Source organism: Callithrix jacchus, chromosome 8 (genome assembly GCF_049354715.1).
Source record: "Callithrix jacchus isolate 240 chromosome 8, calJac240_pri, whole genome shotgun sequence".
Taxonomy (NCBI): domain Eukaryota; kingdom Metazoa; phylum Chordata; class Mammalia; order Primates; family Cebidae; genus Callithrix; species Callithrix jacchus.
Genome location: NC_133509.1, coordinates 94,680,108 through 94,702,631, shown reverse-complemented (window position 1 = coordinate 94,702,631; position 22,524 = coordinate 94,680,108). Strand labels below are relative to the sequence as shown.

At 34.0% G+C, this 22,524-nt stretch overlaps 2 protein-coding genes across 21 annotated transcripts in view; one reads left to right on the top strand and one right to left on the bottom strand.

The window, feature by feature from the left end:
- Positions 1-22,524, top strand: part of RTN1 (reticulon 1) — a 495,935-nt gene that overhangs the window by 71,223 nt on the left and 402,188 nt on the right. The gene's annotated exons all lie outside the window — the stretch shown is intronic.
- The window catches only part of LRRC9 (leucine rich repeat containing 9), a 142,023-nt gene that overhangs the window by 47,277 nt on the left and 72,222 nt on the right, over positions 1-22,524 (bottom strand). For all 10 annotated transcript variants that reach the window (XM_078335045.1, XM_035262027.3, XM_035262028.3 and 7 more), the window contains 8 exons: positions 21,673-21,807; positions 19,771-19,948; positions 16,757-16,977; positions 15,149-15,271; positions 10,094-10,224; positions 8,422-8,530; positions 7,635-7,774; positions 4,069-4,205 (listed from right to left, as the gene is read on the bottom strand). In XM_078335045.1, the coding sequence (XP_078191171.1) occupies positions 4,069-4,205; positions 7,635-7,774; positions 8,422-8,530; positions 10,094-10,224; positions 15,149-15,271; positions 16,757-16,977; positions 19,771-19,948; positions 21,673-21,807 (1,174 nt within the window). The remainder of the gene's footprint in view (positions 1-4,068; positions 4,206-7,634; positions 7,775-8,421; positions 8,531-10,093; positions 10,225-15,148; positions 15,272-16,756; positions 16,978-19,770; positions 19,949-21,672; positions 21,808-22,524) is intronic.

Sequence of the window (22,524 nt, the reverse complement as noted above, 5' to 3'; positions counted from 1 at the left end):
ATAATTAAGGTTAAATGAGGTTGTTGGGGTGAGCGTTAACTCAATATGACTAGTGTCCTTATAACAACTGGCATAAAGACAGACACACAGACCAATGGAATAGAATAGAGAACCCAGAAATAAATTCATACATTTACAGTCAACGCATTTTTAACAAAGGTGCTAAGAACATACATTGGAGAAAAAACAGTCTCTTCAATAAATGGTGCTGGGAAAACTGGATATCCATATGCAGAAGAAATGAAACTTGAGCCCTATCTCTTGTCATATACAAAAGTCAAATCAAAATGGATTAGAAACTTAAATCTAAGACCTCAAAATATGAAACTTCCAGAAGAAAGCATTAGGGAAACTTTCTAGGACATTGGACTTGGCAAAGATTTCTTGTGTAGTACCTCAAAAACACAGGCGACCGAAGCAAAAATGGACAAATGGGATTGCATCAAGCTAAAAAGCTCATGCACAGCAAAGAAAACAATCAACAAAGTGAAGAGATAGCCCACAGAATGGGAGAAAATATTTGCAAACTACCCATCTAACAAGGGATTAATAACCAAAATATATGAGAATCCCAGACAACTCAGTAGGAAAAAGGTCTGCATAGACATTTCTCAAAAGAAGACAAATGACCAACATGTATATAGAAAAATGCCCAACTACTAATCATAAGAGAAATACAAAGGAGATTTCATCTTACCCCAGTTAAAATGGCTTTTATCCAAAAGACGGGCAATAATAAATGCTGGTGAAGATATAGAGAAAGGGGTAGAATGTCTTCAAAGCTCTTTTCAGCCTTTCATTCTCCTTTCTCTGTACTTACTTCCTAAGTAAGCACATACATTTATGACTTCACCTATCACTTCCATTGTGATCAATCTAAAATAATGTATTTTTAGTCCTGACTTGTGATCCAGTATTATTACTTGAAAGTTTCTGTTTTTAATGCATCAAAATTGTTACCACACAAACTGAGCTTTCTCTTCTCCCAAATAATCAACATTTCCCAATGACTTTAGCTTTAGTACCTCATCTTGCTCAATCTCCTAATGAAATTATAAAAACATCTTGGACAATTTTTCTCCTTATTTTATATCTAATTAGCCACTAAATCCTAACATTTCCTCCTTTTAAACTGCCTTTTGGACTCAACTCTTAACACTCCCCCTGACAGCACTCTAGTCTATGCCCTTATTATGTCATTCAACCTGGGTAGAAACTGCATGTGCTTTGGAGGTAGGCTGATCTACGTTTGACTTTGTACCATAACACACACTGGTGCTAACTTGGCAATTTATTAAACCTCACTGAATGTCACTTTTTTTGTAAAATATATATAACAATCCTTAATTACCATGTAGGGTTGCTGTGAAGATTAAATATGACAATCTATGTAGACAAACACCTTGCCCAGTGACTCCATAAATGGCAGCTGCATAGGGCTGCCCTACTCTAATTTGCCATGCCAGCCATAGCATTGGAACACACTCCTCCTTTACATTATTAGATTAAAATAGACCTTCCAGGGTTAGGTTGTCTGCTTTTTTGTATGTCAGTGTATCTTTTAAAAGATCTGGGCAGGGAGTGGTGGCTCATGCCTGTAAACCCACCGCTTTGGGAAGCTGAGGTGAAATGATCTCTTAAGGCCAGGAGTTTGGGACTAGCCTGGACATCAAATTGAGACCCCATATCTATAGAAAAAAATTAAAATTAAAATTAAAAATTAGCCAGGCATGGTGGCACAAGCCTGTAGTCCCAACTACTCAGGAGGCTGAGGTGGGAGGATCACTTGAGCTCTGGAGGTTGGGGCTGCAGTGAGCTATGATTGTGCCAATGCACTTCAGCCTGGGTGATAGCGACCTTTTCTCAAAAAATAAACACAAACCAATAAAACAAAAAAACAAAAGCCAATCTGTCACAGCCATATAAAAGAATGGAATCATGCCCTCTGCAGCAACCTGGATGGAGCTGGAGGCCATTATCCTCAGTGAACTAACTCAGAAACAGAAAATTAAATTTTTCTATCTCCTACACATAGGAGCTAAACAATAAGTACACAGTAAGTACACACCAACAATAAGTACACTGCAAAAAGAAAGACAATGGGAGGCCAGGTGAGAGTTGAAAAATTACCTATTGGATACTATATTCACTATTTGGGTAATGGGTACACTAGCAGCTCAATTCACACCAGTACATAAACCATGTTAACAAACATACACATGTACCCTTTGAATCTAAAATAATTTTTTTTAAAACAACGATCTGTCATTGTGCTAAATTTCTTGTTTTTAAGGCCAAGTCTCTAGGTTCTTGATCCAAATCACAAGTGCTTTTGATATATAAAAAGATGCATTCATATTTTTAAAAATATGGTCTAGAAAAGCCTGTCTTTTAGAAGTTATTATACTCAGATCAACTACCTCGGTATCTCTCCACATGTCTTACTGATGGATCTCCCTGCCTTTCTCCTATGCCACTAAAAATTTTTGTTAGACTAAATCTCCAAGCCCTGTATTTTCTCATACTACTTTTCTAAAAGTCTCAAGCTCCTACCTATTATTAACTACAACCTGTACAAATTTCTCTGCTTGGCTTCCCATAGTTTTGTCCTACTCTGTATTTTCAACCTCAAATTTTCACTATTCTACAAAATTTTAAAAACTGCTAATTGTTGATGGGAGTGTAAATTAGTTCAACCACTGTGGAAGACAGTGTGGCAATCCCTCAAGGATCTAGAATCAGAAATATCATTTGACCCAGGAATCCCATTACTGAGTATATACCCAAAGGATTATGAATCATTCTACTATAAGGACACATGCACACATATGTTTATTGCAGCACTATTCACAATAGCAAAGACTTGGAACCAACCCAATGCCCATTAATGTTAGACTGGATAAAGCAAATGTGGCATATATATATATACCGTGGAATACTATGTAGCCCTAAAAAAAATGAGTTCATGTCCTTTTCAGGGACATGGATGAAGCTGAAAACCATCATTCTCAACAAACTAACACAGGAACAGAAACCCAAACACCACATGTTCTCACTCATAAGTGGGAGCTGAACAATGAGAATGAATATAGGGAGGGGAACATCAGACACCAGGGCCTGTCAGGAGTTGAGGGGGCAAGGGAAGGGATAGCATTAGGAGAAATACCTAATGCAGATGATGGGTTGATGGGTGCTGCAAACCACCATGGCACATGTATACCTATGTTACAAACCTGCACGTTCTGCACAAGTATCCCAGAACTTTAATAAAAAAAATTACTATAATGAGGTTTTTTAAAATTAAAATTAAATAAAATGAACACATATATTGAAATGAGCATTATTTATCAAGTTGATCATGTATAGAAGATTTATAACTCTCTTACAAAAGTGCATATTCTTTGTTCCCATCGGGTTGGTCCCTTTTCAAGTTTTGGCCCACAGACACCACAGTCATGTCCTGTGACTTTTCTTCCTCTCCCTGCTTGCAAAGCTCTCAGTAATGCTCACCTTCAATCTATATACTATCACTCCTTTAAGGAGCTCTATGCATGTGGAGGAGTTAATCTTTTAATTTCTCTCTTATCTGAACTTCTATTGCACTTAAGTTAATAATACATAGTTTGAACTTAATTCATCTTTGTCTCAGTACATCTCCACAGATCTTAAACTACTTAGATCAAGGATTTCAATGATATATAATTATAATAATATACTACTTCCATATCTTTCTGGGAAGTAGATATCTTCCATATCAGTTCTGGGTTTAATAAATACTTGTGAATTACCCACTGGTTATTGTTTTTTTTATTGGTTTTTAAGTTGAATACAATATACAAATAAATTGTGATATAATACTCTATATATTCTCTGAATACTGCATTGACCTTTAAAAATGGTTTCTAAAAATATATAAGTAACCCAAGAAAACCCCATTTGTGATTACTAAAATATTTTTGTCTATGAATTTGAGTAAATGTTGATGCTTTTATTTGCTTATTAAAACAGAATGATGATAAGTCAGCTTTTAAAAATAATGACTTAAATAATAACTGTATTTTTACTCACCCTGTAGAAAGAGGAATTTTAAATTTCTTAGTCTGTTAAGTTGTAGCTGGATCAAATTACAAATTCCATTGTAGCCCAAATGAAGAACTTCTAAACTGTGCATTATTGGAGGCAAATTTTCAGTGCTCATTGTATCTCTGAAACACATAGGTAAGTTTGAGGCCATAAACTTAACTTCAAACTACCTAATTCATGAAAAGACAGTTCAGTATGTGTTTACTATAAACTGACATTAAGAAAAAATAAATTTACTAATATATCAGAATTAAGCTATAATACATAATCTGTTTACAATTTACATAATAATACTTTCTTATTCTTTAATAAAGAAGTACATAAGGGTGTTACAATGAAAAGCAATGGCAAATGCAATCAGGCAAGAAAAAAATGCATTCAATTGGAAAGGAATAAATAAAACTGTCTTTATTTTTGGATGACATGATCTTATATTTAGAAAATCCTAAAGAATCCACCAAAAAAATACTTGATGCAATAAAGGAATTCAGCGAGGTCATAGGATAAAAGATTAATGTACAAAAATCAACTGAATTTTCTACCTACCAGTAATAAATAATCTGAAATGAATTAAGCAAAAACTCTTTTCCCAAAGTATAGAAAAGAATAAAATACTTCAGCATAAATTTAATAAAAAAGAAGTAGAAAATCTGTACACAGAAAACTATAAAACATTACTGAGAAAAAAATAACAAAGAGCTAAATAGAGAAATATTCCATGTGTATGGATTAGAAGATTTCCTATTACTAAAATGCCAATTCTCCCAAACTGAGCAATAGATTCATTTAATACAATCTCTATAAAAAATCCAGAAGACATCCCCCCACTCACTGTGAATAATCATCTATCATAAAATTTATAAAGAAATGCAAAGAATTTAGAATATTCAAAACAATCTTTTAAAAGAACAAAGTTGGAGGGCTTAATTCATTGATTTTAAAATTTTTTATAAAATCACAGTAATCAAACCATTCTAGTACTGGCACAAAAGAACAGACATGCAGATCAATGGAACAGAACTGAGTACAGAAATAAACTCTTACATTTATGGTCAACTTATTTTTAGCAAATGTGCCAAAACAATTCAATAGTGGAAATGAGAGTGTCTAAAGAAATGGTGCTTCGACAACTGAATATCCACATACAGAAATGGATTTAGACCTCACTCCTACCTCACAACATACACAATCATTAATTCAAAATAGATCATAGGGCTAGATGTAAGAGTGAAAACATAAAACCTTTTAAAGAAAACAGGAGAACATCTTTGTGACCTTATGTTAGTCAATGAATTATTATATATAACACTAAAATTGTAATCTGTAAGAGAAAAGTTGATAAATTAGATTTTATCAAAATTAAAATTTCTTCAAAGACACCATTTAAGAAAACGAAAAGAGAGCCACAGATTGAGAGAAAATATCTGTAAATCATTTATTTAATAAAGGGCTTACATCCAGTATGAAGACACTCAATAATAAAAAGCCAAGCAACCTAATTAAACAATTAGGATTTTTAGGTTTTAGATTTGAATAGAGATTTTATCAAAGAAGATGTATGAATGATTAATAAGCATATGAAAAACTGCTCAACACTATTCATCATTAGGAAATGCAAATTAAAATCACAATAAGATACCACTTCAAATGTACTAGAAAGGCTATACTGTAAAAGATAGGCAATAACAAGCACTGGCAAAGATGTGCAGAAACTGGAATCTTCATACACTGCTGCTGATAATGAAAAATGGTGCAACCACTTTGGAAAACAGTTTAGCAGTTTCTTAAATAGCCATATGTTAAAGTATCATATGATCCAACCATTCCACTCATAGGTATCTACTCAAAATAGACATAATAAAAATACGAGTGCACACGAATACTTGTACCCAAATGTTTAAAGCAGCATTATTCAAACCAACCAAAAGTAGAAACAATTCAAATGTCTGTCAATGATGAATAAACATTATGGAACATGTAACATTATGTAACATTATGTATACAGTGAAACAGCCAATATATTAAACTATAAAAAGGAGTGCCACAATGAACCTTGAAAACATCATGCTAAGGGTAAGAAGCCAGAGGCAAAAGACCACCTCGTTTATGGTTCCATTTACATGCAATGTTTAGAAAACACAATCCTAGAAAATAGATGAGAGGTTGTTTGGGACTATAGGTGGAAAAGGAAATTGACTGTAAATGGACATGAAGGATCTTTTTGGTGAGATGGAAAATGTTTTAAATTATATTGCAGTCATGATTACACAATTCTATAATTTTAGTAAAATCATTGAATTATACACTTAATATGAGTAAATATGATACATAAACTGCCACTTCAATAAAACTATTAGAAAAATAAAATATGAATAGGATCCAAAAAATATGTACATAAATGAAATATTGATAGTAGCTTTAATCATAATAGCCTAAAATTGGGAACAACCAAAACGTTCATCAATGATAAATGCATAAACAACTTGTCATATAATACATATAAAGGAATACTATTAGGCAATAAAATGAAATAAATTACTGACACTTGCAACAAAATGAATGAATCTCAAAAGCATTATGCTAAGTAAAAGGAGCCAGACACAAAACCTATTAACTATATAATTCCAATTATATCAAATTTTAGAAAAAGGCAATATTATAGTGAGAGAGAGCAGATTAGTGGTTGTTGCCAGGTGCCAGGGTGTCAGGGGAGGGATTACAAAGGAACTTTTTGGAATAGGAAATATTTTGCATTTTGATTGTGGTACAGGTTATATGATTGAATACAGTTGTCAAAATTCATTAAACTTTACACTTAAGTTGGTGAATTTTGTTGCATGCATGGAAATTGTACTTCAATAGAGGTAATAAAAAGCACAAGGAATATTCTTTATTGGGAAAAATGGAATGAAAATATTCTGATTTGGAGATAAACATTGTATGATACATGATATATATTATATAATGTATATCTATATGTTCTATCAAAAATGTGTAAGGAGTTAGAAGGTTTGTCCTCATTTTTTGCATAAAGTATCTATTCTATTGGTGCTGGGTCATTAAGTGACCAGATAAATAATTTAGAAATAAAAGCAAAAGAAATGCTAAAAAACAAACAAACAAACAAAAAAACCCATGTCCATGCTACTGTGTATAAGATTCCTTTGTGGGGTGATAAAATGTTTATGATGAATAAACTAAAAATTACCGAATTGTACACACAGGGTGAGTTTTATGGCATGTGAATTGTACCTCAATTTTAAAAAAGGACACCCATGGTCATCAAACATGCAGTATAAGGCTTCCCCCCACCCTTTATTCACAATATAGGTTTGAAATAGAGAAGGTTGAGAATAAACAATGAGAGAAATATTTTGAGTATCTTTTTATTTATGAAGTTTATTTTGAGCATGTAGCTACTAAATAAAACAGGTATTACAATAAACTAAATGTTATGTACTGGAATTTGTTACTGCTATCATTAATGTGATTAACTGCTTTTAAAACTCCCAACCAAAATAATTTATAATCACAAAAATAAAGAATAGTACCTGTTTGTTTTTGAAATTCCTTGCTGTCCATAGCCACTTGAAGGCACTTTCTGGTACAGTAGTTGTCTATTGGTTAAGTGAGTCTGAGGTTTTAGTCTGGGTGTGATTGATTCAATATGATTATAGTTGAGGCATAAGACCTACAGAAAAAAATATCTTATTAATCAGAAATCCTAGAAACTATTAAAAATTGTATGGCTAAATCTTGGAATATACCACATAATTTAATAATATATTAGTGCTAAAACAACAAATGTTTATATCCTAAGTAATATAGATTTAGTTTTAAATGTTTTTTTAATCTGACATCTGGGGAAATTACAATACTTCACATAAAGTAATGGAGATCCTAGAAAGCATCTCAACTTTTTCAATTTGTACTCCTGATTTCTCCAAACCTGACAAGGATGAAATGATTTTTAGTTGAAGAGACAGCTATTTACCTATGTTTAAAAGGCCTTAGTAGATGGCTGAGTCAAGGAAGTCAGAAAGGAGGCAATAAGGCCGTTTAAAGAACCTTGAAACTTCATTCCATACCTGCCTTCAAAGGAAGATTTACTAGATATGTGACAATCACATAAAACTGAGGTCAAACCAACACCACTTTGAAAGGTAATATTTTTTTCTTGCTTTGTAAAAACCAACCAAACAAACAAAAAACCCCAAAGAAAATTTAGGAATAAATTATCTACTTTAATAACATGGAAACGCTATTTAATTCAAAGTAAAGAAGATAATAACTTGCATTGCAAACCTTGAAAGAAAAAGTAATTTGTGAGTGACTCACCTTCACATTAGGTAGATAGATTAATCCACTGAATGAGGTAAGATTATTGTTCTGTAGATTCACATTACACACATTTCTAAATTGGTCAACTGGAATCAAATCCACAGTTCTGAATTTAGACAAAGTAAATACAGTTATTATTTTAATAGGACAGGAAAATAAAAGATGAGTTCCTTCATATACAACTACCAAAGGCATTAAAAAAAGCCTCATCTGACAAATACAAAAATAATTAATGTAAAATGAATTGGTTAAATGATCAGCTGAGTATATATTTTGGTTGGGTATATATGCAAGAAAGTGACATAGAATTTGGTTGCTTTAAAAAAACACATCTATTACCATATAAACATAGCACTATTACAGAAGAAACTTATAAAAGAGACATTTCTACTTTGTTTATAAATTCACATATATGTTCATGAAATCACAGTGAAATTGATATAGTAAATCATAAGATTTTCAGGTTATGAACTTCGGATGATATATAAGAAGTATGTCATTTCTGAAATACCAGGAAGTGGTTAGGGATGGAAAAGGAAAGGAAAAGCAGGTAATGTTTTTGAAAGGTAATGTTTCTGTGGGATCTTTTGGAAACTTTTATGGCATTTCATCTGTGTGAACATTTTGGTAATTTAACAAAATCCTTGATTCCCAGTCCATAGCTATACCTTCATTTGAGACATGACAGAGAAAAGCATAAAACTACATCCCTTTTCCTAACCACTTCTCTAAACAAATCCTAAACTTGAAGTTATAATTATGACATTTACCCATTCATTCATTCATTCATTTATTCATTCAACATATTTTCATTAGTATTTCCTAAGTGCAGAAAATGTGTTTGGAAAGGCTACAACAAAGATGAAAGAAATGTTTCAGCCCCTAAGAAGTGGGAGCCAGAGAAATGAAAATAAAGAGGAGAATTGCTATGATGGAGTTAGCATCTCTATCATACCAGTGTAATGGCATTTCAGGAAAAGAAAATATATTTTAAAAAGTCAAGGATGAGAGCATGGAGGAGAGAGATCTTGAGATGATATTTGGAGGATTTATAGGTATTTGTCAAGTAAATTAGCAGAAAATAGTTCTAGGCAGTGCAACAGGTACAAACAAAGGCAGAAACAAACATGAAAGATCATCTTATGGTTGAGATTTAGTAACTAGAATATTTCAGAATTTCTCAAATATAAAAGTGTCATGGGCAGTAAAGAAAAGGACTACAAGAGATAATGGACAGGTAATAAAGGGTCTTTCATGTTATACAAAGGAATTTTACATTTTAAGCTGGGGACAGTGGCTCACACCTGAAATTCCAGCACTTTGGGAGACTGAGGCAGGTCAATCACTTGAGCCCATGATTGGAGACCAGCCTGAAAACATGCCATAAATGCTGTCTCCACAAAAAATACAAAGAAAATTAGCCATGCTTGATGACACGTGCCTGTAGTAGGAGGTTAAATTGAACCTGCAAGTTGAAGCTGCATTGAGCCATTTTTTGAGACCACGCCTCAGAAAATGCTAATTACTTAGCATGAACCTTTGCATTAGGGTAGGTAATTTTATGAATTGATTATATTTAGGTAAGATATATAAATGTACATGCTTCAGAAAAATTATAATCATATAGTTTAATTATGATGTAAAAAGGCATATAATAAAATGATTGTACCTAATATATGATGAAGTCCAATTTAGTTCTTGCATTTGGGTGAAGTTGGAATGTCCTTGTTGTTCTGCAATCATGTCAGAAGTAAGTCTACCACCAAACAAATCTTTTGCACTCTCAGCCTCTGGTGGTTCCTATATGAAGACATTTAGAAAATGATGTCCTGTCTTACAGATGACTAAATCACATAGTTCTCTGGTTTCAGGCAACAATTCAGTGGACTCATTTCTCCCAATTCCTCCTACTAAGTAGAACTAAATCCTGTATATTATATATGAAACAAACATAAGGCAGGGCAAGGTGGCTAACACCTATAATCCTAGCATATTGGAAGGCCAAGGTGGGAGGATTGCTTGAATCCAGGAGTTCGAGATGAACCTGGGCAACAAAGTGAGAACCTGTCTCTACTAAAAATAAAAAACAATTAGTTAAGTACAGTGGCACATGCCTGTAGTCATAGCTATGTGGGAGGCTGAGGCCAGAGGATGTCCTGAGCACAGGAGTTCAGAGGCTGCAGTGAGCTATGATCATGCCACTGGCTTCCAGTTTGGGTGACAGAGTGAGACTCTGTCTCTAAAAAATTTTTTTAATTAAAAAAATTAAAACCAAACATAAGAATACTGAAAGATGTGGAGAAGAAGGAAGACCAGGTAGGTACCTTAGGACCTGAGGAATGACACCCTGGATTTTCTTTGCTTCATAATCTCTACTAGGTGGTGGAGAAGCTAGAAACTCATAAACGACAATAAGAAAAAACCAGACAAAGTCCACAAAAATCCTGCTCTCTCCAGTCAAAGGATCAGGAAAGGGGAAGCCTAGCACAGCAGAAAACTTTAGACAATAACAAGCTTACTCCTGCTAAACCCTACAAGAGGGCCCCAACTACATGACCATCAGTAAAAGCAGAATGGGCTGCTTAGACTTTCACCAGTGCACATCTGTAACAAGGCACTTCTCCGTCATCTACCTGCTGAGTGGGAACCTGTACTTTCATCCACCTTCAGCCGTAACACAGTTCCCTATCCTGTACATACAAGTATTATTGTAGATAACACGGGGATCCTGGATTCCCACTTCCACCCAGTAATAATGAGTTATCTGTGGAGCATCAATTAGGAATTCCTGTATCTTCCAGCCAGGATGAATTAGTGGAGCCTTGTGGGAAACAGTAGGAAGGAGTTTCTTACCTCCCAGCCAGACTAAATTAATGGGGCCTGGTGGGGAGCATGAACTCCCACTGTAGCCTAGCAGTTAATGAAGTACACACCTACAAAGGCCACATGGAGGAACTTGGAGTTCTCTCTCCCACCTCACAGCAACAAAGTGGTTCCTGTCATCTTCTCACTGGTACAGTGTCAAGGGAGGCTTGCTAAAATAGATTTAAATAAGATCCAGAAAATACCCAAAATGTCCAGAATAAAATAAAAAATATGTCATGCCAAGAACCAAGAACATCTCAACTTGAATGTGAAAAGACAATCAAGAGATGCCAATTCTGAAATGACACAAATAGCTTTAATTGTCTGACAAGTATTTCAAAGCAGTCAAAGTAAAAATGCTTTAAAAAGCAATCATGAACATACTTGAAACAAATGAAAAAATGGAAACCCTTAGCAAAGAGATAAGTGATAGCAAAGCAACAGAAGATATGAAGAATGAAATGAAAAGTTTAAAATTTTAAAAATCCTATAAACAAATAAATTCAATGGTTAGGGACTCAATAGCAGAGTGGAGAGAAAAGAGAAAAGAATCACTGAACTTGAAGACAGAAAAATAGAAATTACCCAGTATGAACAAAAGAGAGAAAATAGACCCATAAATAAATGAGCCCCACTTTACCAAGATGGACATATCCTGTACTTATGGAACCATACAAAAGGTTTAATATTAGTATCACTGGATTCATAGAAAAAAAGAGAAATAGTGTGGGGCTGAAAAAGCATTTGAAGAAATTATAACCTAAAGTCTTCCAAATTTGGCAAAAGACATAAACCAAGAAGCTAAGTAAGAAGCTAAGTAAACCTCAGACAGGAAAAAAAACCCAAGTCCATGCAAGGACACATAAGAATAATCAGAATCAAATTTCTGAAAACTAATGACAGAGAAAAAAGTCATGAAAACAGTGACAGAGGAATTAAATCTTACTTATAGGGGAAAAACAATGTGAATGACAGATTTCTAATCAGAAACCATGGAAACCGGAGTATGTGGCACAATATTTTTCAAGTGGCGAAAGAGAAACATCAAACCAGAATTCTATACCCAGAGAAAATATTCAGAAATAAAAAGAGAAATCAAGACATTCTCAGAGGAAGAAAAACTAAGCAAGCTGTTACCAGCAGACCTACCCTAAGAAACGACTAAAGGAAGTTCTTGAAATGGAAAGAAAGAAAAGAAATCTTGGAATGCCAAGAAAGAGGAAAGCACAATGGAAAGAGTATTAATAAACTTCCCTTTTTGATTTTTCTAGGTTATCTTTGATTGATCGATGCAAAAAAACTGTAATATTGTCTAATTGGTTCTCAATGTATATAATGAAAATATTTAATTCAAATATAAACAGGGGAGGAGAAATAGACTGAAAGGAAAGTAACATTTCTACACTTTACTCAAATTGGTAAAATGTCAACACTAATAGACAATAATAAGTTATGTATATACATCGTAATACTTACAACAACCACTTAAAAAAACTATATGAAGAGATACACTAAAAAACAATATGAGCAAATAAAAATAGAAGTCCAAAATATGTTCAAGAAGCCCATAGGAAGGCACAAAAAAGAAAGCAGAAGAAAGATAAACAAAGGAAACAAATGTAAAATAAGAAAACAAAATGGTAGACTTAACCCCTAACAGGTCAATTTACTATATGAAATATAAATTGTCTTTGTTCATCAATTAAAAGATAAAAATTAGCAGCAGATAAAGGAACATGATCCAATTGCATGCTGTCAACAAGAAACTCACTTCAAATATAGTAATATATGTAGGTTGAAAGTAAAAGAATGGAAAAAGATATCCTAAACATTAATCAAAAGAAAGCAGGAGTGGCTTCATTAACCTCAGATGGAGTAAACTTTGAAGCAAAGGAAATTACCAGAGTCAGAGAGGCCATTATCTACTGATAAAAGGGTCAGTCCACTTAGAAGACATAACAATCTTATACAGGTATGCACCAACAACAGAGCTGCAAAATATTTGAAGCTAGAGTTCCCAATTATTTTAGCAAATGATCTAGGTATTGCTGTGAAGGAATTTTGTAGACATAATTAAAGCTCCTACTCAGTTGACTTTCAATAAGGAGATCATCTTGAATAATCTGGATGGGCTTGATTCAAACAATTGCAAGCCTTTAAAAGCAGAGGTGAGACATCCTGGAAGAAAGGAGATCATTTCAGAGCTTTAAGACTTGACTGCCTCACTGGCTTTTGGACTCACATGTGGTCTGTAGCCCTTTGTTTTGGCCAATTTCTCCCATTTGGAATGGGTGTATTTACCCAATACCTGTACTCCCATTGTAACTAGGAAGTAACTAACTTGCTTTTGATTGTACAGGCTCATAGGCAGAAGGGACTTGACTTCTCTCAATCAGACTTTGGAATGTGGAATTTTGAACTAACGCTGAAATGTGTTAAGACTTTGGGGGACTGTTGGGGAGGTATGATTGGTTTTGAAACATGAGGACATGAGATTTGGGAGGGACCAGGGTGAAATGATATGGTTTGGCTCTGTGTCCTCACCCAAATCTCACCTTGAGTGGTGATAATTCCCATGTCATGGGAAGGACCCAGTGGGAGATAACTGAATCACAGGGGTGGTTTTTCTCATCTGTTCCTGTGATAGTGAATAAGTCTCATGAGGTCTGATGGGTTTATAAAGGGGAGTTCCCCTGCACTTGCTCCCTTGCATGCTGCCATGTAAGACATGACTTTGCTCTTCCTTTGTCTTCCACTATGATTGTGAGGCCTCCCCAGCCATGTGGAACTGTGAGTCCATTAAACCTCTTTCCTTTATAAATTGCCAAGTCTTGGATATGTCTTTATTAGTAGCATAAGAACAGACTAATACACTCAATGTTAGTGAGCAGAACAAAACTTTTCCTTAAGGAAAATGTTTCTCCTACATTTATTTCTAAAAGTGCTTTCTCATGTGGCCCTTCAAATGAGGGTACAGAGAGATAGGACAGATAAGATCCTCAACAACATCTTTAAAGTAAATACAGTACTAGTCTCATAGGACTAGGTCAAAAACATTCTTTAGTGAAAGCTAACAACTAAATAAAGCCCAGTATACAATGTGCTAGGGAATTTTCCAGTGTTGGAGTGAGAATGTTTTAGTGGTCCATTCTGAGGAGGGGCCAGAAAACAGCAGGACTAGGATTAGTAATCTTCTTGGAACACTTCAGAGTACTAAATGATCATGAATTGTCTTTCAATTTTCTAGAAAGTTTGATGTGTTTTCTTGTCTGATTGGAGCTGGGCAACATTACACAGGGAAACCTTTTATTCTTTGCATACTTGTCATGTATTTACCCTGTTTGTGGAAAACAGGAGCCCTATGAATTTGCTTGTTATGGAATCTGAGTATCCAAATGTTGCTTTCACATTCAGTCTTAGGGTCTGTGTATATTTTTCTTTTCAGCTTACTTAGTAATGTTGACATACCACATTTTTGGTTCAAATATATTTTTTCTTAATTATTAATATTAGCAACTATATTTCCCCAGAAAATAGAAAGCTGCTTTTAGGTTTAAGAGGATGGTAAAACTCCATAGAATAATTTTTTACCCTGTCCCATAAAATTGTGTTCTTTACCTTTTAGGCATTGAATTCAGTGGGTTCTGTTGTAAGCAGCATTTTCCCTCCCTTTCCACCACAATTCAGACAATTCAGAATTGGCCAGATGACAAAATTTAAAAACCTAGATCTAGACTATATTAAGTCTAGTAAATTTGGCTATAATGCTAGTGATAAGGCAATGTTCAAAATAACTATGTCCTATGAATATGTGAGTATGCAGCTTAGAGCAAATATTATAAGTCATAAAACAACTTACAATTGGTATTCCATCCAAAGCTTTCAGTTCTGGAAGATGAAATATTACAAACAACCGGTAGTTTTCCTGATTCCATACAATAATGTTTCCACACGTGTCTAGAATGACCAAGTTGCATAAACCCTAGGTAATAAAATACATACATTTATCCATATGTATATTTAAAACACTCTAGTCAGGGGTTAGCCATTCTCAAATTTTAATATTAGAAATATCTATTATTCCATAGGATTTCAGTGCTTTTAAGTTCACTTTTTTTGTTGTTAAAGATGAGGTCTCACTCCATTGCTCAGGCTGGAGTGCAGTGGTGAGATCATAGCTCATTGCAACCTCAAACTCCTAGGCTCAAGTGATCCTCCCACCACGGCCTCCCAAAGTGCTGAAATTATAGGCATAAGCAACCATGCCCAGCCTAAGTGCACCTTTAAGTGCAAGGGTTACCCTTTCAGACCACTAAGGTATAATTTTGTGCAATATTTCAATGGTCTATGTTATATAATCAGAATACCTTCTGGATACTAGTGCCAAATATATTATCTATTAATGGTAAAGGCTTAGAGTGAACTTTACTATGTTTAAGACAAATATACTTCGTTTATGGAATAATGGCTTAATAAATGGTATATATGTGTCTTAACAAATGGTATAGATATAACAGGAATAAAAGACACTGGTATTTGAAAAGCAATAAAACTGAAGTGCTTCTACTTTCTGAGAGCGTAGTAGAATTCATCTTAAGGGAAATGTGCTGTCTTATTACCAGACACTTTGATATGCCTTTGTTGTAAAGGAAGGGTCTTGGTGTAGGTATGAAAGGGAGAGGTGAAGATAAGAGGTAGTAAAACTACTATGCATCATAATGTGAAGTGGCTTATTGTGTTGCTAATGTTGTTGATTAGGTTGCCTCCCTAGCTCTAAAAGTAGTAATTGTATTGGGGGAATGGAATGCAGAGAAATCTGAACTAAGAAAAGATAGGAAATGGACACAAGTTTTTGGTAGGAGATAAAGTCATAATAATATTGTATCAGCAAAAGGAAAGGCCAATGTAAGACTCATAGTGTTAGCAAATGGCCACTAAACTTCAGAAACAATGAAGTCACATATGACATTTGAAGTAAATTCTTGTTCTGTGCTATAGAAACCCTCCATTTTGATCAAAACTTTAAAAATCCTATTACACAATAGCCTTAAATTAGTGGTTTCTTTGGAGAAATTAAGAAAAGCAAATCTGAGCAAAGGCGACCAAGTTTGAGCCAACTGGTAAGAGAATAGTGAGAGAATATCAAGAATTGTACTAAGAACAGGAGAATGCTAAAGAATCCCTGGAAATATTGAAGAAGGCACTAGTTAGAAGGAATAGGTTTGGGTTATCATACTTGAGTATTAAAAAAAAGTTACCCTAGAAGGATAGCAAATGGGGACATTATGTTTACACACATATGTTTGTATGTGTACATAAATTGAATGCAAATAAATTTTAATAAATCTCTGATTTTTATTTTCTTTATATTTTCCAAATTCTGTGCAGTAAACATGCATTACTTTCAAAATATAAAGAAACAATAAATATTTTTAAAAACAAAAAAATTACTACCCCAAATGATTACCTTTAAATTATATATCTCCTGATTGACAGCAATATAGTTATTACTTATATATAATTCAACAAGAGTAAAAGATTTCTGTAAACCACTCAATGAAGTGATTCTGTTGTTCTCAAGAGAAAGGGAGTGAAGATGAAGCATGTTATCAAAAGTATGCTGTTCCAAACCAGTGAGAAGATTATTATTTATGCTGAGGCGTGTTAATTTAGTCATCTTGGAAATACCTAGAACAATAAAATCAAGGAAAGATTCAGATAACACTAAAAGGTTAATTTAAAAATAACTGGTTGGTCATTTTATTGTAATCAAATAAATCATTTTTAGGTTCAAATGGTTTTAAAGATTCTATAATACTAACTATCGTAGCTTTTCCTTTTGTTTTGGAAGAATATAATCTTGTGTATAAGCCCCATCTTAAACATTAAATTCTAATTTGGGATTTTTAGGTAGATTCCTTCTTCTTAGGATTTAAGGAAAGGCATTCCATGAAAGTATTGAATTTTTCTTTCAAAAAACCTTAAAATGATGTAATGAATTAAGATTTTTATCATTTTGACAACAAAAAGCTCTACACAAAGCTCAAAATAATCACCAGCCCTCATTTTTAAATATTGAGGATAAGGAACTAGAGTTCCACATTCTGGAAAGTGCATCATTTGTATTAAAATGAACCATTTAGCAAACTTTTACTTTCATATGTTTAAAAATACTGTAAGATAGAAGTTTAGAAAATGGGACCAGTCTAACTCCTATGTACATTATGTACTGCAAGCACTTTATAAGTATAGCCAGGATGGTACAGTTGAAAGATAAGAACTTTGGAATCCTAGTTTGCTTCAAATGTATCACTACTAGGTTTGTCACAATACATAAATTATGTAACCTCTGAGCCTCAGTTTTCTCAGCCATAAAATGGGCATACTGAAATTTACTTCCAAGGAGTTATGAAATTAAATGGAATAATATTTGGAAAGTATCAAATAATTATCTGTGTTCTTCTTTCACATTAGTTCCCATTGTGGGACTACACAGTGCTAAAGTTGAATCAATCTAGAGCAAGATAGATCAAAGCCATAAAGCAAAAATCATTAAATTGGTATGAAATCTACCCATGTCTGAATAAGAATCTCTCCAAAAAGTGGTTGTAACAAAAACACAGACTGGAAGATTCTTCTCTTTAATAGCTTTACAGAAGGAAATGAAAAGGAAATAGGGTTTTTAATTGTATGTACAAAGCAGAACTAATATCCAGCTGTATGGGAATGGCAGACTGGTGATAGTTCTAGACATAGATGCCTAAGCTTCCCCTAGGTTTCCTCAACTGAAATCTACAGAAGAGAGGCCTGTGAATCTGTACATTAAGTATCCCAAGTGATTCTTAAGATCAAGAAAGTTTTAGAAACATATTGTTAACAGCCATTAAAATGAAATATATAAAAAAAGTTATATATTCCAAAAGATATTTAATACTTGCTTTTACATATGACTCTTTGAAATCAAATTTTCTATTTTATAAAAAGTGTATTATATACAAATGCTAAAAATAATCCAATTCAAAAATGAATAAAGTGTGAATTCTCTTTCCCAGCCATTTCTAATTCTTACCTTCTCTCCTTGACAAAGACAACCATGTCACCAAAATGCACACACAGAAATATTCTTTACTCAGATAAGTGTGTGTGTGTATACACACACATATACATATTTCTCTTTTCAATCAAATAGTGCACACTTGTGGATATATTTTTTAATTTCTAGGAGTTCCTCTTTTGAATAGATGGAGAGGGAAAATAAGAGAAAGTTGGTAGCAAGTCATGGAAAGTTTCTTTCAATTTCTTTCTAATGAAGGTAAGAATAAAATAGGGGAGGCTGAGGTAGGTAGATCACAAGGTCAGTAGATCCAGACCATCCTGGCCAAAGTAGTGAAACCCCGTCTCTACTAAAATACAAAAAACTAGCTGGGTGTGATGGTACCTGCCTATAGTCCCAGCTACTTAGGAGGCTGAGGTAGGGGAATCGCTTGAACCCAGGAAGAGGAGGTTGCAGTGAGCAGAAATTACACCACTGTACTCCAGTCTGGCAACAGAGCAAGACTCCATTTCAAAAAAAAAAAAAGAGAGAGAGAGAATAAAATAAAGCTAGGAAGGAAGGAGTCAGAAAATACTTGACGTAGTACTATATATTCTGAGACATGTTGTCTAAACTCATGATTTTTAGCTATAGATAAGCATAAATCCAAATGAAGTGAAGAATCTAAGAAGTTTGGAAGGGGGAAGGGAGGAAAAGTCTTTTTTATTCTCTCTGGTTCAGAAAAATGTGTTCTAATACTAAACTTTAAACAGTCAAATAAAATGTATCATTATTAGGATATGAGTAAAGTTGCTTAACTAGGCTTGTATGTGGATCCATATAAAAGGTTACATGTAGTATATTTTATTTTCAACCTCTAGTGAGTATAATTTTCATTTTTTGTTAAAGTCTTCAAATTTCTAAATATAACCTAATTTTATATTTTCAAAACTGAACTAGGCTGCTTTACCTTTTTCAAAAGCATATGTCATTCATCTGTTTATTAAACTTTACAGACATTAATGACTACATAGTTTGTATGTGCTAGATTTGGTAACAAGATTGTAAACTAGCACAGAGGAGAGGAGAGAGAAGCCACAGGAGGTGAAAGTCAGCTTCCTGGGCTCATTATAAATAGTGGCATAGTCACAAATTCCACTAATGGGTATGAACTTGTTTTAATTTTTTATTTATCTTTTATTTTTTAATTTGACATATATATTTATCTTGTACAACATGCTGTTTTGAAGTATATATACATATTGTAGAATGCTCCAATCTAGTTAACTAATAATTGCATTACCTCACACAGGTATTTAGAATACTCTGCCACAAAACTTGGAACTTTCCTAGAGATCTTCTTCTTCAGAAACTTTGTTCCCTGTTATTTTTTGCTCTGTTGTTTAGATATACATATTTTGATACTTCAAAGTTCTTAAATATTTTACCTTCTATCTTTGAGATGCAGTTTCCATCTAGTATGAGCTCTTCCAGGTTAATACAGGATTCCAGGCCCTCCATTTTAGTGAGATTATTATTGCTGAATGATGCCCATTTCAAATTTTCCAATTTTTCTAAATTTGTGATTTTAAAAAGATGTTGTCCATCTAAATTTAAGGCAGTTATCTGTAGAATAATTTACATTATATGTTATTTCTGAATCATAAACAAATTCAATCAATGTTATAAGATTTTAAAAAGCTAATAAAATAATTCAAATAACAAAAGAATTCCTTCAGGAACTAAAGATATTGTAAAGCTGTTAGTTTACAGAAAAGTAAAATTTGACAAGATTGTAACTCCAGGAGGACTTATATGGTATTAAGGACACTGGTGTGCTAGAGTCCCACTGCAGTAATGGACTTGTCTCAGCTGCTGGGAGAGATTCCGGCAGAAAGCCTTCAGCTGTCAGTCCCTGCAGGGACTGCCTCAGTGTAGATAGCTGCCAAGGTTATGCTCCTTCCCAAGTTGTCCCTCAGCCAGTGATGGAGACATATGAAGGCCTGACCGTCTCAGCCCAACTTAGGACAAATTTAAAGGGCCATTCTAATTCCAGAACTGCCTTTGGGTCAGCCAAAGCTGTCACTAGGCCTTCATTTGCAGCTCAATGTCCATATATATATATATATATATCTTGTAATAAAAGTAATGCCAACAATGTCTCCCATTTTCAAGGTGCATCTTCACTTAGCCCAGTTTCTATGTTTGTCAAGAGGTATAAGGAGACCTAATATAGCAAGAAGCTGGTGGTATTCTATAACCTTTTCCTTTATCCTTGGCTAAATTCTGACCAGCTTTCCTACTCTCTTGTCATTATTCCTGATCTCGCTATCCAAATTTTGGCTTGACCTCTGCCTCTGAGCCTTTAAATTTTGCTTGCCTATTCTGACGTGTTATCAGAATCTACCCTTCAGTTTTAGTGCGCCTTTATCTTAAATTTCTAATTCGATGGTGAACACAGTCAAGGCCCAGCCCCTCTGACATAGCCACTCCTGACTTGACCTCCTTTTTAATTTTTTTAGAATGTGACAAATGTATTACTTTTTCTAATAATAACAATGTCTTTCTTATTTTTATTTTTTCCATCTCTGTTGTGGTATAATTGACAATTTAAAATTGCACATATTTAAGATGTATAAACTTGATATAAGTATACACTGTAAATTAAAAACTGCATGATCTCAATTATATATGAAATCTAGGGCCGGGCACGATGGCTCACGCCTGTAATCCCAGCACTTTGGGAGGCTGAGATGGGTGGATCACAAGGTCAGGAGATCGAGACCATCCTGGCTAACAGGGTGAAAGCCCATCTGTACTAAAAATACCAAAAATTAGTGGGGCATGGTGGTACATGCCTGTAGTCCCAGCTACTTGGGGGATGAGGCAGGAGAAATTGCTTGAACCCAGGAGGCTGAGGTTGCAATGAGCGATATTGCGCCACTGCATTCCAGCCTGGGTGACAGAGCGAGACTCCGTCTCAAAAAAAAAAAAAAAAAAAAAGAAAAAGAAACCTAAAATAACCAAACTCATAGGAGAGAGTAGAATAGTGGTTGCCAGGGGCTGGGGGCAATGGGAAATGGACATATGTTGGTCAAGAGGTACAAAGTTTCAGTTATGCAAGACAAGTAATTTCTGGAGACCCTAATGTACTATGTACCCTATGACTAAAGTTAATGATATTATATTGTACACTTGAAATTTGCCAAGAGGGTAGATCTTAAGTGTTTCTTCCCTATTTTAATTAATCTTTGGAGCTTTCTTTTGGGGCTTATGATACACAGGCCAACACAGACTTAAAAATAGATTTAAATTAAGCTTTATATTAGGTTTAATAAAATTAGCTTTACCTTCAAGTACCAGTTTCCATTTGGATGTAAATGAGCTCCTAACTTTGAAATCTGCGTCAGAATTTTGGCAGAAGGCCATATACTAAGTATCCGTGGTCTCTCCTCTTTAGTACTAGAATGCCGTAAGAGAGATAACTAATAAAATTTAAAAAATACAGTGAATAAACAGTATACAGAGGTTAGTTGATATATAGTAAAATTATTGTTTCCTAGGGAAGATGAGTGGCCCAGTAAATAATTTAAAAAATTTTTTAATATAACATTTCCTTTGTGTTAAATTGTTTTTAATATCTAGATACATTTTAATTACATTATTTCTGTTTTAGCAAATATCAAACCATTACAAGATAATATTTGTAAGACTGTAAAAGGATTACTATATGATGAACACCCATATAATCCACCCGTGAAACCAACTTAAGAGCTAGAATATTATGAATACATTGCAAACACCCTGTGGGCCTGATCTAAGCCCTATTCTTTCCTTCCCTTTAGAAGTGATCATTATCTCAAATGTTTTGTCCCCCATTGACTTGCTTTCTTTATAGTCCTATGTCTGTGTCCATAAACAATGTATCATTTAGTTTTGCACATATTTGAACTTTATGTAAATTGAATAATATGTACGTATTCCTTCTATGACTTGCCTTTTTTTGTTCAACATCATATTCATCGGATTTATCTAAGCTTCTGTATGTAGCTGTAGTTCATTCATATGTACTATGTATAGTATTCCCTTAATGACTCTCCTGTCAATGAACATTGGGGTTGATTCATTTTTTGCTATGACAAACACTGCTGTCATGAATATTCTTGTGCATGTTTCCTGGTACATACCTGCAAGAATTTATT